The sequence below is a fragment of the Protopterus annectens genome, chromosome 4.part0 (genome assembly GCF_019279795.1).
Source record: "Protopterus annectens isolate FY-2018-M chromosome 4.part0, PAN1.0, whole genome shotgun sequence".
In the NCBI taxonomy this organism is placed as follows: Eukaryota; Metazoa; Chordata; order Ceratodontiformes; family Protopteridae; genus Protopterus; species Protopterus annectens.
Genome location: NC_056733.1, coordinates 583,013,209 through 583,032,448, shown reverse-complemented (window position 1 = coordinate 583,032,448; position 19,240 = coordinate 583,013,209). Strand labels below are relative to the sequence as shown.

Here is a 19,240-nt window from a genome sequence, read left to right as displayed (position 1 = left end):
AAAATAAAATGCTGCTGCTGCTTGACAAATCTGATCGGAGACAGAAGTGAACTAGAGGTGCTATGCCAGTATGCTCAAGCACTTTGGTATCTCAGCCACTGTACGTTTAGCTAACAATGAAAAAGAAGGAGCCGTGTAGATGAGCCATTAGTTTAGAACATGATAGTAGGAGATTGGGTTTATTTGAAAGGTACAGAAAATAATATTTTCAGTTGAGTTTTGCTAGATAGAAGGGAAACGGGGAAAAGTTGCAGAAAATGGAGGAAAAGAGAAGTAAAGAAGCATGAATGACTGAGATGTGATAATGCATGCTGTTTGAACATATAAACAAATGAACACAAAAAAATGGGTATTTATAAATGATGGATAGGAACGTTTTTTTCTGACACACTGTGCATCTGAGGAGTGAAGATTTAGTACTTCTAAATACTAAACTGAACAATTTCACAGCATTTTTCAGGCTATGACCACTGAATGGCAACACAGAGATCTGTGACTGTCTCTGAAAGCATAATTAAGTTATGTGCTGGAGACACTGATCTCAAGAAATTCACCTTGAGAGCAAAGGGAAGCTCAAAAGGTGAATCTTGGAGCTTCAGCTACTCTAATGTACTACTAATTATATGAAAAAAGTATAGGTACAGAGTACATTTTACAATTTGAAAGCTATGAAACACTGACACACACAGACAGCAGCCAAAAGAAAAGTGTCTCTGAACAAATGGTTTAAAAGCTGTTACACTCTTCATGCTACCAAACCTTTTCTTTGACAGTGAAGGGCACATTGCATCATCTTTCACTGTTGTTTCAGCTTCTCACCAATGTTCTCTGATCACTGGCATGGGACACTGTTATGCTCTATCAAGACATGAGCTTAACAGTGGTGAAAGGTGTGTGCCAAAACTTCCATTCCTATGCTGAAAAAATGATTTGTAAAGTTCCCTTTTTCCCTGAATTTGGAGCAGTCTGACACTTCATGTACTACATTTGGCTTATAAGAGATTTTATTGCCTACATTTTTGCTACGTTTTAAATAAAATGTACTACAGTTTAATATCTAAAGGAGACTGCGGGGTGGTAAGCAGTGGACTACTTGTTTAAAAACTTTGCTTTTGATTTAATTTAATTGTTTAGCTCTGTATTTCCTCCTTTTTCCTATTAAAAAGCCTGTAGCATTTTAAGATGCAATGATAGGAGGGTATGGATTGGGATGCCTCATTACACATGGACAAAAGACTGTTCATTACTTCACATATGCTCAGTTAGTCACTATTCCAAGACTAGAATGTTCATTAAACCTTCTTACAGTTGAGACTTGATTTCCAGACTAGATGTTACTAATACTTCCAAATGAAGCTGCACCGACACAATCCTCATTCATGTTTCTGAGAACATGAAAATGCATAATCCATTTTCTGTTTTGCTTTCCTTCCCTGAGGATGAAGAATGTATGCGACCTGGTGATGCTACAGATCTAACCTTCTTGGACAAACTGGAAGAAAAGTTAGGATATCACCCTCACATTGTGACGTGAGTTTCTCATACTTTCTATTTTGTGATCCTGATATAGTTCAGAACGAGTGTCACATTTACTATTTGTTATACTTTCTATTTTGTCTTATTGGTATAGTTTAGAATGTCATAAAAATCAAAGTACAGCTTTGTGTTTTTCTTAATAGTTAAGAATTTGTTTCATGTTAACTACTGTGATTTTTTTTTTACATTACTATTTGCTTACTGTAGCTAAATTAACAATGTTCCCATTGTACTTTTGCAGTCATTCATCATATGTTGACTGTTACCTCACACTGTCAATGTTCCTACTAACTCCCCCACCCTTCAATAACCTATTGTGTCAAGGAAAAACAGTCCCCCGGATTCATGAAGCTTGGCGCAAGGCCGGTGTAAGGCCTGCGCCGGCCGTGCGGCATATAAATGGTGTAGTAGTGCCATATGCATATTAATGAAGGTGCACCGCTACCACATCCACGTGCATAGGACACGTGCGTGAGTGCATGGGGCGTTACTAAGCTGCGACCGGAGGTGTGTCAATGTTGGCTGGCGATGAGCAACCTAAACTGCTGAATATTATAGCCTGCCTGCAATAGTAATCGCACCTATCAGTGTCCATAGATAATGAAACGTATGCAAAGCATGCAAGACAGTTCCCGGCCACACAAAATGGAGAACCAAACAGAAATGCACGCAACATAAGATAATATTCAGTCCATGGAACAAATGATATTTAAAATCATGTGTCCGTAATGTACTGCACTGTCAGAAGTTGTACCCAGTGGAAGTGAAGCACATTATGTCAGCGTGCCGCCAATACACATGTCTAGCCCCATGGGTATGGTCACCAGCAGTTCCACAGTGGTAGTGATAGTACACAGCAGGGCAGTTGCAGCTATATAACAACCGTAAAGAAACCTGACAGTCCAAATTATATACCAAACACACACAAACATATGTATATTAAAATGTGCTATACACATGAACAGGAACGTAACTGTCACATACACATAGGATGCTATACGCGGAACCGGGATATCCAAAAGTAGAACCCATGCATGCATATGCAATACGCAACAACCTCAGTATAGCACATAACCCGCACCCATGTCCGAATGTCCACCAAATCCAGCTACCAGCCTTGCGCATTCGTACACCTGCACATAGCGAGTATTCCCCATATGTAGTAGGAAGTATCGTCCTAGGCAGTGTCCGGATTGTAAATATGTATCCCACGAATGTAAACATCCCATCACAGATATGTAAATCCAAATGCCCGCACGTTAATGTTACGGCAAAATGTGTGTACATCCCGCGTGGGATAAGTAACCTGTTGAAACCTCAGAGTTGATTACACGCCACGGTGTCCATTACTGTACACATCTGGACAAAACATGTATGTGTAGTCATGATACTGTTCAGTTTCTACACAGACATGCAATTCATACTACGCAGGATGGAACAGCTGTCCACCATGCAGGTCACCCCACTAAGGTTGCCACCTGTTCAGATGGCCAAGGTGGGACATCCCTTGTAGAAATGTGAGAATTTGCAGGATAAAACATACCCCCGGCCAGTGCAAAGGACAGAATTACACGTGTATGCCAAGATAAAAGCTCATGCCATAGCATTTGAATAGCTTATGCTATCCCAAATAATAGTTATGTGTACCAGATACAAAATACCTGTATCATGCAACTAGTACAGAAAACAAAAAATATATTATTGTCTTAAAATCACAGGACATTTGCCATGTCTTAGGTGTCATCACAGGACACAACTGCCCAAAGTGGGACCTCCCCTCGCAAAGAGGAACAAGTGGTAACCCTACACTCCACTGAATTATCGACAGTATATATTCAACTCAATCACATACCGACACCACCTCTCAACCTATTACAGCAACAAAACCTGGACAAAGCCCAAAAGGATGGGAGGACAAATAGGGACAGATGTAACTACTGCTCCCACAAGCTTCGAAAGTTTACTGAATAATAGTATGTACATAAGCAGGAAATGTTGTGAAGGATGTGGGGTAGTCCCCAGTATTACAGAGGTCCGTACAAATATACTGTAACAAACCGTCACATATGTTGACTGTACTACTGCATACCCGTAGTTAATTCATAGTTACTTCATGTGCAAAATAATAACCCCCGTAAGAATGAATACAGGAAATAGTCAAATGTGAATGGGAACACCACTCACCGTGGATTATGTATCGTAACCACGCCCACCCATATTATGTATTGCCAACATCATAAGCTGCGGACAGGTGCCCAACACCTGTGTCTGTAAACAGATTAAATGTTCAAAATGTACAATCCCTGTCCATGTGCTTTGTCTGACATTTGAACACGGTCAGGGCAGTTCCATTCACCAGTCGGACAAGCCTAAACCCAGATCACCACATGAACACCCTGACAATTAAAGACCTGTATGTGTCAGGAATATAAGCCTTTGGGTTCTGAATATCCCTGCAGTGATGAAATATGCAGCTTTGGTCCAGAGCAGTAGGGAATAGGGAATGTGTAACATGTAGTACCGCATTCTTCCCAGCAGGAGAATGGATGCCTGTGACGTAAGTGAAGCGGAGAGGCATATGTTAATGTAGCTATGTACTACGGGTATGCATATAAATGAGTCAGAACATCAAACGTATACTGGTTACAGCATCCGGCCAACGTGAAGGCAGTCCCGGTTGAACAACAACTACAGCACATATAATGTGAAAGTGTAATGAATGCGTCTGTGCTGTACAGACAGTTAAATATGTAAAGTTGAACGTGTGTTTCGCAAACGTCCGTTAACGGGATTACAGATAAGTACTGGTACTGTCACAAGTAATAAAGCCCACGTAAGCACAAAGACTTAGTAAACATATGTAACCCACAATAAGGATATGTATGCGCACCCGCACGTAACCTACAATAAGGAAATGCAAGTGCGCCTGTGCGTGTGTGATCCGCTCACAGCATAGTAAATGAATGCTGTTTCCCCCACGTTAGTTATACATGGCTCAAACCCGTTAACCTCGTAAAGTATGAAACTGGATGGAGCCATGCAAACTACCAGTACATATAGGGACAAACCCCAGATATGTGCCAGAACAAACATAGAAAGTGGATAGAATAACGGGTGTGTCAGTAGCATGGATTCTCTGAAGGGTATGTAGTCGTAACCTGAACTGCTTGCCAGAAATCCCCACCGTAAGTCTCAGATGAAATGCCACTACAGTGCCAGATAGACACAGGTTTATGTAAAACACAGCGAAGATAAAGGGGCAAGCAGCTGTACACTCAGCGACAATCTGTATAGTGGAAAGGTATGGTATGGATATAGATATATGTGTATACACATAATCCACAGATGTAAACCAAAGCAAGTTATGAAATGAGGATTGTACATGTATATATGTATACACAACAGACTTATGTCCCGTAAATATGACATATGTACATAAATAGGCGACGTTACATCTAATATGGGTAGACAAACAGACATGCAGGAAAGGTGAATAAACCGCAGCATTCAAAAACATTGGCCAGAAAGTGACAGTCCAGCAAGTTCTACACTTTAAACATGCAGATAGGTATCCATTGCAGGACTCCATAAATTGGAATACGTAGTGTCAACCGACATTGACGCAAAATAAGTGACCGCAGCAAATACGAAATAGCTGTACATGCAACAGTATTAGGTGCAAGGGTGATGACACATGTGTCGATAGAATGTATGACGTACGAACTGATATCCGGAGAGTGGGGAGTGCATACAAGTGTCTCCACACTTCAGTAACGCACACATTAAAAATGTGTAATGGGTACTGTAGAGGGTTGTCAGGTATAGGTTCATAGGTTCATAGGTTCATAGGTTCATACTAGGCTATCTGCCCGAGGGCATTTACAAGCCTAGCCCATAGTTTTGTGGCTTACGCCACCCCTTTAGTATGGGGAACTATACCCATTATTTTGCTGTGCCTCTGTCGAGCAGTGACACTGAGGAATCATGGGTATGCAGATATGGGCCTAGGTGTTATTTGGCAGGGATTTCGTAGGCCCGCCCCGCGGGAGTGATGTGGGTATAGCACAGACACACACACAGACACACACACACACAGACACACATACACACAGACACACACACACACACACACACACACACACACACACAGACACACACACACACACACACACACAGACACACACACACACAGACACACACACACAGACACACACCAATAATGGGGCAAACCATCCACTGGATATTGCGGAAACCATTTTGTCAATATGTAGGGCCCTATATCAGTGTCATGTAGGCGATAATCATGGATGGACATGCGTACGACCAAGATGGTACCCATAACTGGCAACCTGTCAGAATAACACAGCTGCACTAAGGCATAGTACATGAAATACAAATAGGGACTATATTAGATATACCCCAGACAAAGTCAGAACGTTGTGAGAATACTGGCGTACCCATGAATACGGATGTTATGAGTGTTACTAATCATGTAATGGAAATGTCAGTCACTATTATCTACCGCACAGTCCATAATGCCTTGCCAGCAATTTACCAGAAAGGCACATCACTATGACAAATTTAACAAGGTCAAACGTCAGGGTGTTTACCCATAATGTGTACAGGTTAGGGGTATGAAGGTAACCTGTCCAGAATACATGTACAGAACTAGTGATACTAGGTGGACAGGTGAGAAGAAAGACATCAGGACAAATGAGAAAACATGTACAAGTCACACGCATGTACACCGACAAATGTGAATGACAACGTATGCCCTGTGAATGTCAGTGTGGAAGGTTAATAGACACAAACGTAATGTGTCCCTCAGGGTGTCATGCAGTGTCACCGTAACAATGTCCAGTCCCCCAGACACGTACGTGAGCTCTGCCACTGACGGAAAGCGCAAATACCGCCGCACACATATGGCACATGATAGACTAATTAGTGTGGATAAGCAGCTGTTGGCCTGTGTGAGGAATACAACTGTCTGGGTGGGTGTGTCCTGCAATATAAATGTAATGGCATGTGGCCTGTGATGCCGCCATACAGTGTGTGTATTGGTGTCAGAAAGTTGATATTTTGTTACAGACACATACTCCGCAACTGTACAGATTTATGATGAATATGCAGAGTTCTGCCTCATATGTTGGGTGTGTTCCACGTAACAGTAACATTCTGGCACTTCCATGATAACTGAAGACATGAAATGATGACAAACATATGTGTAAGACACCAAATCCGACAGAAAAGCCATACTAATGCAAAACCTATTATTGTGTCAACTATTTACGTTTGTAAGAGCAACATGTCAATACTGCCCCTATGTGTCCCACTATCAGATAAGGCCTTGTCCAGCAACTTGCTCTAGGAGGTGGAGTGGTATGAACAGAAACAGATACATGTGTGAGGAAACAGCAATATCGACTGCAAGATAATGCAGAAGGTATGACATGCGCTGCAGTAGGACGTGCAGTACTGTCCGCAGGTATGTGCTGACATTGCAAATGACACAGCAGTCTACATGAAGAACCTTTAGGGCTGTCACCTTTACAAATGATGATACTGGGACATACCCACAGCCATGCACACAGCACAAATAGACATGCACACATCAAAACTAGGCCATGATACATGAAGCCTCCGGTCTGAGTACAGTGAGAGTACAGCAAGGATAGATGTCTGCCAAGATATACAGCAAACGCCTGTAAGGGCATGTAACACCGCCCGTAACACGGACATTGCATGGACAATGTTCGGAGTTGCAACATACCCCATTGGTATGTGAAAGCTATGCAAATATGCGATACATCAAACAGTCAGCTGCCCATGCAAGAGCAGGGTTATGGGCAGAAAATATATATATATATATATATATATATATATATATATAGAGAGAGAGAGAGATACAGACATACACACACACACACACACACACACACACACACATGTGGCAGGGCTGGTAATCGAACCTACACATGACTACCCTATCACACTACAGCATGACGCATTTACAGAACACGCTACTGAGACTACTAAACACAGCAGACACACAGGCATTCTACTAGGTGCGTGTCAACATCCGCAAAGACAAAGACGGCAGCAGGATACGTCTGTACTGCAAAGCATCTAAAAGCATAACCTGAGTCCCCAGGTGGATGGGAGCATGCACACATACACACACACACACACACACACACACACACACACACACACACACACACACACACACACACACACATCTGGCAGGCCTGGGAATCGAACCTACACCTAACTACCCTATCATACTACAGCATGACGCATTTACAAAATGCGCTACTGAGACTACTGAACACAGCACTCCCAGAGGCATACTTCTAGGTGGGTGACATCATCCGCAAAGGCAAAGATGCCGATAGAGAATGTATGTGTTGCGAGGCATCTAAAAGCATTACTGTGTCCCCAGGCAGCTGGAAACACACGCACACACACACACACACACACACTTGGAAGGGCCGGGAGTTGAACACACACCTACCTACTCTAACACACTACAGCATTACGCATTTACAGAATGCGCTACCGAGATTACTGAACACAGCACTCTCAGAGGCATACTTCTAGGTGGGTGACATCATCCGCAAAGGCAAAGACGCCGATAGGGAATGTATGTGTTGTGAGGCATCTAAAAGCATTACTGTGTCCCCAGGCAGCTGGAAACACACACACACACACACACACACACACACACACACACACACACACACACACACTTGGAAGGGCCGGGAGTTGAACACACACCTACCTACTCTAACACACTACAGCATTACGCATTTACAGAACGCACTACCGAGATTACTGAACACAGCACTCTCAGAGGCATACTTCTAGGTGGGTGACATCATCCGCAAAGGCAAAGATGCCGATAGGGAATGTTTAGAGAGTGAGCAGTCTGAAAGCATATTACTGTCCCAAGGTAGACATACACAAACACGCCAGTGCTGTCAACGGGCCAACTAAATATCTACGGAGCACAACAAACACTGAAAAGATATGGGATGCGCCACAGACAGTACACCCTTCGAGAGAGCAACAAGTGTGTTCAATGTAGGCATCCATCGTGACATTGAAATTGGACATCTAGTGCCTGGATGACCACCATGGCTATACAGGATGTCAATGGCCATGCCCACTTGCTTAGTATCACACGTCTGTTTGGAATGTACTGTGTGTCCATCACACAACGGCATACTGGGCATGCTCACACACATAGCTGTTGCAAAGGGCCATCTTGCATGCACACGGAGTCTAATCACGGAGGGGCGCAGTGTGGAATGTACTATGTGTCCATCTACACAACGGCATACTGGGCATGCTCACACACTTAGCTGTTGCAAAGGGCCATCTTGCATGCACACGGAGCCTAATCACGGAGGGGCGCAGTGTGGAATGTACTGTGTGTCCATCTACACAACGGCGTACTGGGCATGCTCACACACATAGCTGTTGCAAAGGGCCATCTTGCATGCACACGGAGTCTAATCACGGAGGGGCGCAGTGTGGAATGTACTGTGTGTCCATCTACACAACGGCGTACTGGGCATGCTCACACACTTAGCTGTTGCAAAGGGCCATCTTGCATGCACACGGAGTCTAATCACAGAGGGGCGCAGTGTGTAATGTACTGTGTGTCCATCTACACAACGGCATACTGGGCATGCTCACACACTTAGCTGTTGCAAAGGGCCATCTTGCATGCACACGGAGTCTAATCACGGAGGGGCGCAGTGTGGAATGTATTGTGTGTCCATCTACACAATGGCATACTGGGCATGCTCACACACTTAGCTGTTGCAAAGGGCCATCTTGCATGTACATGGAGTCTAATCACGGAGGGGCGCAGTGTGGAATGTACTGTGTGTCCATCTACACAACGGCGTACTGGGCATGCTCACACACTTAGCAGTTGCAAAGGGCAATCTTGCATGCAGATGGAGTGTACACACAGAAGGGCACAGTAAGGTATAACTGCCCTCACGCACAGGGCGGTCACACATGCAGTGACCTGTACACACATAGCTGCCATCACAGCTGTCACAGGTGCAGGTCACACACGTACACACTGCAGAGTACACTGTAGCTGTCAAGTCAGCATCATGTAGTTGGTGAAGCACTACACAGCCTTACGGTCCCACAACACCATGTTGCACATGACCACTGGGCTGTACAGTGGTGTACACCAGCTGTGCAGAGTACACACGTACCAACAGGGATCCAACAGGTGTTATGCATTGCAACGATGCCAGTATACATGAACAGGTCGGCTAATTACATACCATGGCCCTTACACAGCTGTGACACCTGACTGTTGCTGTACACCAATGAACACACGTCTGGGTCCATCGTACGTGTGATTGTGTGGATGTGTGCATGGACTGCACACACAACACACACATACATGGCCTTTGATGTACCTTGTGCATAACACTGGCCCAATCAATGCTACACATGCGAATTGAAGGTGGGCCCATGTCTGTTGAATGCTCACACTACAGTGGGTAGCAGTGTTGACTGGGACACATACCCCTGTACTGATCACCTGTGACACCCGTGATATCATACCGCAGTCCATGTGTCATGTATGTCAACACACATGTCCAACAATAGCAATGCATACAAACATGGCAACAGGAGACACATGTGACATCTGTACTGTGCATGCAGCAAACATGCATGTGCAGTGGCCGATGTCCGTAACATAGTTGCACCTACCTACGACATGCAGACGCAATGCAGACCCATCATTGACATCTGTATACGGTGACATACAAACAGCACGTATGGAGGGATGTGTACGTAACGTGGTGAGCCACCTGTCTAGATGTATGTGTGCAGGGGGTGGCTCACAGTTGTGTTACACACCATCCTATCATGCCATGTGCTAACTGTACGCTATGTCACTGTTACGTGACAGAGCTGACATAATGCATACACAGCGGTCAGGTGTTAAAAACTATATGTCATATGGCACCTGTAACACCTACAACCTCCCGTGTGTATATAGCAGCACATTTGCCAGATATAGCGTTGGTACACATAATGCAATCAATACCGCTGCATGTCCAGCAAACATGTCATCATATGGCTGGTGTATCATTCCCAGCACTGCCATGTGTGTGTCTGAATGTGTGACCAGGGTTGCCACATATCGCAGGGAATATGTCCCAGTTGCTACACATCCCTGTACACCATTGTAAAGAACTGTACATATGTCAGTGTGGGAAGCATGATGTTCGCCACACACATCGGCTGTCCGTATACACATGTGTGGTCACCACAGTGTGTGTGTGTCTGTATGTATGTCTGGTGCTTGGTGTGAGTGTGTATGCTAATATACGGTGGGAAATTATCACTGGCCCCACGTGTTGACTAACCCGTAATGGTGATGCATTGCACAACCCTGTTGATGCCATAGGTCCCAGCCATACTGGCTACCTGTGCATGTCCCTTCTCTGTGACACTTCGCATGGGTGCATAGTACTGTGAGGGTGATGACCACACAGGCAAGGGTCCCCAGCTGCACACTATGGGGTGTGTGTTATAGTGGTGTACACCCCGTGACTGCGGCCATGATCACGTACTGTTACGGGTCCTACTGCTGCACAGTGTGGCCTCCAGCTACCAAGTGACACCTCACATCATCATTGGCCAGGCCGCTGTGTACAACCCCTGCACCATGTCACCATAACTGTAATGTGTCCTGCTATGTATGTCACATCTCTGTCCAGTGTAGCTTGTGGCACCAACCACATGCATCAGGTGCAGTATATGTGCAGACATCTGTGTCATGTTTGTGTGTCCAACAGTCAGGATGAGGGTACATGTAGCATGCTTATATTGCCAGACGTGCCTGTGTGTACTCAACAGTTACACGTGGGGGACTGCAAACACTGCTACCTGTAGGCACATGCAAGTACACCATAGGAGGGAACCAGGGTATCACAACAAACATGCTGCTACAGATGTAACCGAGACACATACCGTGAACACATCACAATGCATGCTGCACCTGCACTACATGGTGTGACTGGTGCATGTCAACAGTACACAAACCTATGTCACATACACAACTCAGTATTCACACACAACCACTGCAACATACACATCCCTCACTATGCATACACACCTCTCACTATGCTGTTCACCCTGTGCATCAGAATATTTGTGCATAACCCTGCACCGATGGTGTGGATGACAGGGATGCGGCACAGGCTTCATATGCACAGGGTGATATGTTTGCCAGGGGCATAGGCTGCACCAATGGATAACATCATGTGTGTGTGTAAGGGCCGGTGAGTTGACTGGACATATCTGTGCAGAATGCATGTGGGTGTTGTGGAGCCCTACAGTTGTGTTTGCTGTGTGCGTGTATGTGTGTACACAGTTCTGACATTTGTGATGCCTACACAGGGTATAATTGACAGCCCCAGATTGTACAGTGCAGGTTGTACAGCTCACTGTGTCCGTCCACGGCCACGTGACCTGTGCCTGCCTGGGGTTGCACGGGCACTACCAGGTGGAGGTACAGAGTGGCTACTGTCCGACGACACATGTCCGCTGGAAACGTGTCCCTGCTGAGACCATCCAGGGCCACATCCACATGGCCTGCTGTGTCCTGGTGTTGACAGCGCAGCAGCAGCTGCACTGCTACTGCTACCAGCACTATGGGAGCGGGCATGTGAGGTGGCATGGTCACGTCGACCTACACTAGGTGGTGTTGCTGGCCTACGTCCACGTGGCCTATGCCTCACTCCTACCAGGTGTTCCAGCACAGACAGCTCCCGCTCGTGGATTGCCATGCCTCGGTCAAGGATACCGACCATTTCACCTAGTCGCCTATCCAGAACATTAGCAATCTGCTGTTGAGCATTTGCCAATGCCTGGATGTTGTCATTTAGGGTGTGGATAGCAGCCCTCTGCAGCCTCTGCCCTTCTCTGTTCTGCCGTTCAGCACGTGCCTGTGCCGCCATTACAGTCTGGAACATGCGTCTGGTGATACCAGCTGCTGCACCCTGTCCTACAGGTGCATGTCTGCCAGAGGTCCTCCTATGAGCAGCACCGGCCACATGCCTGTGTGGCACATCTGCAGTCATTACACTGACACCATGGTGTGCAGACACAACTTCTGTAACCACCACACGTTCCTGTCCCATGCCAACAGACGCTGACTGTCCTTCCTCTATGGCCACCGGTGATGCGGTATGTGTTGGCAGCAGAATTGTGTGCAGGGAAGAGGGGGACATAGCTGGGATGGTAACCATTGGCACAGATTCAGCCCCTGACAACCCTGCCTGTACCTCATGCATATGTTCATCACCGCTAGTATCTGTGGGGACACTAACATCAGATGGACCGCAGGAGGGTAACGCACCTACATCACCTGTGAATGCAAAGAAATACTGTAAAGTACAATAGACACAGACACACACACAGACACACACACAGACACACACAGACACACAGACACACACACACACACAGACACACACACACACACACACACACACACACACACACACACCCACACAGACACACACACACACACACACACAGACACACACACAGACACACACACAGACACACACACAGACACACCATGCATGTGATTTGTCAGATGGCATGCAGCATGCCTGCGATAGAGCAGAGGGCATGTAGCTCAGACATTAATAGTGTTAGTAAGCATACCTCCCTGGGGTGCACACTACAGCAAGCAGGTGTCATATCAGTAGCCATGCAGGTCACACAATCATGGTAGTATGCACGCATCTCTGTGATACACCATGTGGGCCAGAACAGGATAACAGTACACGTCTGATGTGTCCTTGACATGTAATTTGCTGACATGTGCATTAACATGCATACATGTTTGACACAATGGTGTCCTGACACATGTACAGTATCATAATGGGCTTCACATTGCAGTGTTGTGTGTATGTCCTACAGATAGAATGCATGTTTATTAAATGTGCATGAGCACGGGAGGGTAGTGTGAGCCGTCTACATTGCTATACAGTGTGAAGTACAGACACTGTGCCATTGTATGGCAACATGAGGCATGTATGTTGCTGTAGAATGCATAATGTGTACACATTGCATAGCCATAACTGCAACACAGTCGTGATGTTCGACAGATCGTATATGGTAGACTTCAGTGACACCTCCAGTAGCTGTGCACAGGCTTTTAGGTTGTCCACTGTACCACATCAACTGTATAATCAGTCAACTAGGGCTATAATTGGACCATGTGTGGACAATGTGCAACAGGGTGTATACACATCCCATGTACTGTGTGGCTACATGTCTCTGGCCATCCCCCATGGCCATGTGTGCACATGTGGTGGCCATTGTGTGTGATGGGCATCTTCTCCACATGTCTGTGTGGTCCCATATGATATACACCCATACATGTCAGATATGTCACATTCCACAGGTCTATGCAGACAACGGGTTGTATGTTTGGTATGTGGGGTATAGGTCATGTGATAGTGTGACAATATTGCATACAGGACACTACATGTCTGGGACATGTCTGGTGGCACATCACAGTGTGTGCACCCGATGCGGGGGCATATGGCACAATGGTGACACTTGTGGGCTGCCCATATCACAGCTCACTGTGTGGTACTGTGTGCGTACCACACATGTTGTTCCAATGCATACTACATATGCCTCCATTGTAGAACACCTCCACCGTTGTATGCACAGCTGACCACACATGTCGCAATGACATGTACTGTGGTTTCAAGTCTGTGTATCATTACGTTTGCATATATTGCACATGGGTGGCGTGTGTGAATGCATGTTGATGCGACCTGCATATCGTGACTGGAACAAACATCAGGTGTGCAAGTGTTAACTGGCCACATGGCAAATAGATCTACATTGTAACATGCCTGATACTGATGACAGTCTCACCTGCAACGGACCCATGTCTGTGCAGCACGCCAGAGGTACCTGTATAGGGGTGACACACCAGTATGTACATTATCCATGACTGTATGACAGCCACAGGTTGCACTGTGCATGTGCACACATTCACCTGTGTAATAGCATATAGTATGCACATGTGTGCATACACAACGTAACATACTGTACTATGCAGCATGTGTGTCCACATACCTGGCATATGTTGTTACTTTACATTATGTACAGTGACACATGCAACTACATGGGATATAATAGCCATATGTGCATTACTGACTTACCAGGCAACTCCAGGCTCATTGGTTGGGAGACACCCACCTCCACGATGGCAGCTAGTGTTTCTGGATGCTGTTCCCTGGGTGTCCCCAGACTGGCCAGTAGCTCCTCGGTGTGTGTGAGTGGGGGCTGGGTTGGTGGCCCACCACCTGTTCCACCTTGTTCCCTGGCGATTGCACTAGCACGCTGTTTTGCATGTCATATCAGGTCCATGCAGTGTCTGCGCACCTGCTGGTAGGTGCGGTTATGGCCACCCACATCGTTCACCCTCCTGCGTAGATCCTGCCACAGATCATCCCGCTGCTGGGCATGCTGTGGCACATGGCTGAACAACAAGTCATAGTTGTCATGGAGCAGTGGGATGAGGACATCATCCTCCAGGCGGCTGTATGCTGGGAGGCGTGTACAGGGCATTATCTGTAAAACATAATGATGGTGACAGGTCACAGTTTCAGAGATGTACAGAGATACTGCTGCACATATATTTCTATGACATCTACTGCATCTGCACAGTTATCTTTGCAAAGCACCATGACACTGACATGACTGACGTGTTTGTGTCACACATGTCACACCCATTATGCATTGGATATCATCACCATATATGTGTGTCGCCTCATTACAGTGTTCATACTCCATGTAAATGCTGTCTTGCTGTGGGCATGTCTATCTGCCTGCACTTGTGTTCTTACCTATCTGCACATGCCTTGATGTGTCCACGGTACTACTGTTGACCTGGATGCTGTGTATATGTCACATATCAACACAGACACAGCTGGAATGGACTTGAGCAGTGACAATGCACACATACACATGGACACCTGTACATGCATCTGTTTTGCCATATACATCTACACAGCACTGTACAACTGTTCAACATCCTGACACGGATCGCCTGTATTACACATGTGATAGACATGGGACAATGGATAGTCAGACGACATTCGCAGGGTTGGTCATCAACCATAGCATGTGCGGACATGGTTTCCATGCTGTTACAGATGGCCATTGTGCCACCGCAAGCTGCATCAGTGCCACATTACTGATCCAGTCAGTTGATAGTACATCTACCATGCGGCCATCACACCATGTATGACTGGGATGACATCTGCAGCTTTGATGGACAGGCTTGCATGGTATGGCGGGAGTATGTCACATGTATGGCACAGGGATCTGTCCAGCCTGTGGCGATCCTAGTATTGGAACTGTGGCTGTCCATGACATATGTCATATAGATCAGGATATGGACATGTAGTATGTCCATCATCATGGTGTAGCAAATGTCCTTCTGCAAGGTAGATGGCATGCTGCATAGTGGAGGTGTGGATTGTGAAGGCTGTTCTCGCACATCCATGCATAGCCATTACCCCTTACTGGTGGTATGTGATCCAATATTGGTCACCACAGTGCTGTATATGCCTGGCCAGTGATCTCCGTGCTCATGGATGTCACCCTGACATGACATGGGTACCCCAGATGACTACCTAAGGGGCCTGGAGACGTCACCATGTCGGGGGTGCACTGCACAGCACCATCCCTTACACAGTGTCCATAATGTTGACCACAGCCTAGGTAGCAGTTTATGGGTACAGGGATGTTCACCTAGCAGTGACACTGCTGGTATCATCCATCAGACTGTGCACATATGTGACACACCTCACACACACAGCCCATTCTGTATGTTGTTCACAACACTGACACAGCTAAACTGATAGGTCATGGCCATTCACAGCCTCACATACACAGATGCCTAACATTTGTCTGCGTGATATGGGCTACAATGAGGGTGGGGTACAACACATTAACCCTGTTCTACTGTATCTGGCACAGATGTGCTGTGCACATGTCACTGTTTCATCTTTTGTAGTTGTGGGTCTGTCAACAGGCCACTGGTGGAACACACCTGTGACATGCAAAGGTATTTGTAATCAGATATCCGTGCTATCTTGTACATCTGTACTGCTAACATCTACAGTGCTAATGGTTCATGGACATGCACACCATACTCAGCAGGGTTATAGTGCGGTGCCACCCTAAATGACTGTCATCACCTCTTGTGGGTTGATATTATCCAACACCCTATCTGTATTGTATGGTCATGCTAGGCACTTGTTGAACATGTGAGCATGTCATGAGCTACTGATTACTATAGCCCATTCCACACCACTTCCCACAGGTACACTGGCTGTCCTACACTTCCCAGCTTGCTTAAGGTACGACAGCTGTTGTACACACGTAACACACATATCCTGTGGGACATGGTTGTATATGCAGGCATGTCCAACTGTCACATACCAGTGCTACTGCCTGTCTATATGAGGGATATGTCGTACATGTGGCAATAGAGCAATTGTGTCATGTACACATTCAATGCTCACTTCCCAACATACGGCACTACAGCCTGTAGGGGATGCACGTCTGCAGCCGTGCTGGGCCATAGCTCTCAGGTGTACCTCATTATGGGGAACGTACCTCATTTGGGGTTCTAAAAGGTGCATGTTCCTCAAGGTTCCACATTGGAAGGGTACGTCACACATTCATTGTTGTACATAGTTTACCTGCTAGCCATGGCTAGATAGATGAGAATCATATTAATTCATTGGAATATCTGTTTTATACATGACCAGCCTATTTTAGCCATCATATGCCCTTCCTAGTTGATGCTGTTAGTAAGCCAGTTGTAAGTGTTCCACGTTTCGCCCATTTGTCACACTGTATGAGGGTTAATTTTGGGGACAGGAGGATGACAGCTATGGCTGGGGGTAATGCTGTCGCTAACCCTGACTGCACCTGACAGTCATTTGGGGATGTGTAACATTCGCAACACACCCCACCCATCACATTGTCTCGCATAATCTACACCACTGGCCACACCTACGAGGACAACCTGTGCAGTATGTCTCCATACTCACTGTAGGCACCAGAGGTAGCCCCCATCATGGAAGACAACATTACCAGCTTATAGCCCACAGACTCATGTGTGCCCACCACATACAGCCAATAGTGTGTTATAACATTCACAACACACCAGTCATAGCTGACTCTGTAGGGTGTCACACTGCAGTTCCACACAGCAGCCTACACAAGGCGTTAGTCGCTTACATCTTGCTGTCAGGTAACTGCTTCTGCAACATACCCTATGCACCCATGCCACACCTCACCAGGTACAATATGTCTGTCATTCGCCATGTTAGTGTGACTGCCCTGTGATGCCACTTCACAGACTACGTGTGCAGGAACATGCAATAGCTCACCAGTCTTATAGCCCTGAGGGTGTGGGCCTAGCCCTGGGGAGCATTTTGCATTCGTCCGGACATGATACCACTATACAGTGACCAACTGTGTCACTGCAACAGTTGCCTATGCTCCTATTGTCATTCCACAAGCATGTGGTATCTGTCCGCTATGACTGTCCTGGTCAAACACAATGCTGTGGCACAGATGACTTGCACCTGTCGGCCCTGGGAGTACAGCTCACATGCTAGGCTCTTGCTGCTTCTATACTGCCTGTCCTGCACAGCTTCCAATAGCTGTCACCGGCAGGGTGGTAACTGGCATGCGCGACATAGGGTCATGTGACACATTGCTTGCATCTTCCCCTGTGATGCACACAGGTAAGGCGCACCTTATAATGCACCACTTCAACATCTCTGCAGTGACTGGGACCTGCCTGTTGGCTCTGCAGAGCACACCTGCAATGACAGGTTATAGACAGACCATACCTTCCAGGCACATACCTGGACCGGCACACCCACAGCTGAGGGGTTCCCATATCCCACTATGTTGTCACACATCCTGGCAAGTTGCTTAGCACAATGCATCAGAGGTTCTCCACGTGCAACTGACTGTGTCCGGGACCGCTATACACATTGTAACAAACGACAGAGTCAACATCATACCCCACGGGTAACATACCTTCTATGGTGGTATAGTGGACAGTGGGCCTCAGCTACTACTGATGTGTGACTGACACTACCCCACACTTCACTGGGATAGCCACTCGTGTACCAACACATCCATGAGTCATACCCTCCACTCAGCTGGATCAACACATACACACCACCTTCAGGACCTACATTACCCTTGGCATGGACACTACCACCATGTGACTGATGTTACACACCTGGGGTTATCCCCTCATTGGTGGATTCTGAACATATGCTAATCTACCGTGTTAGCCACATCCCGGAAACACACCCATCACAGCATACACAGTACATGTGTACTACTACACCTACTACAGACGTCTGCTGACAGCGGTTGTTGACATGACACCCGTGAAGATGGACAATGCACATACAAATGCTGACACATACCCCAGTGCACTTAATTAGCATGTACACAACTGCATGGATCATGCTATTCCACACAGAGCCATGATGGTACACACCAGATAACAGACACCACTCTGGTGGTCATGTTCCATGGACATATGATGTAAAACAACAGGTGTAGGCTGTTGCACAGT

General features: G+C 46.4%; 1 protein-coding gene across 1 annotated transcript in view; it reads left to right on the top strand.

Annotated features, from left to right (window-relative positions):
- Positions 1–19,240, top strand: part of MYO1H (myosin IH) — an 835,299-nt gene that overhangs the window by 168,027 nt on the left and 648,032 nt on the right. The window contains exon 13 of the mRNA XM_044068514.1: positions 1,439–1,530. Coding sequence (XP_043924449.1) covers positions 1,439–1,530 — 92 coding nt within the window. The remainder of the gene's footprint in view (positions 1–1,438; positions 1,531–19,240) is intronic.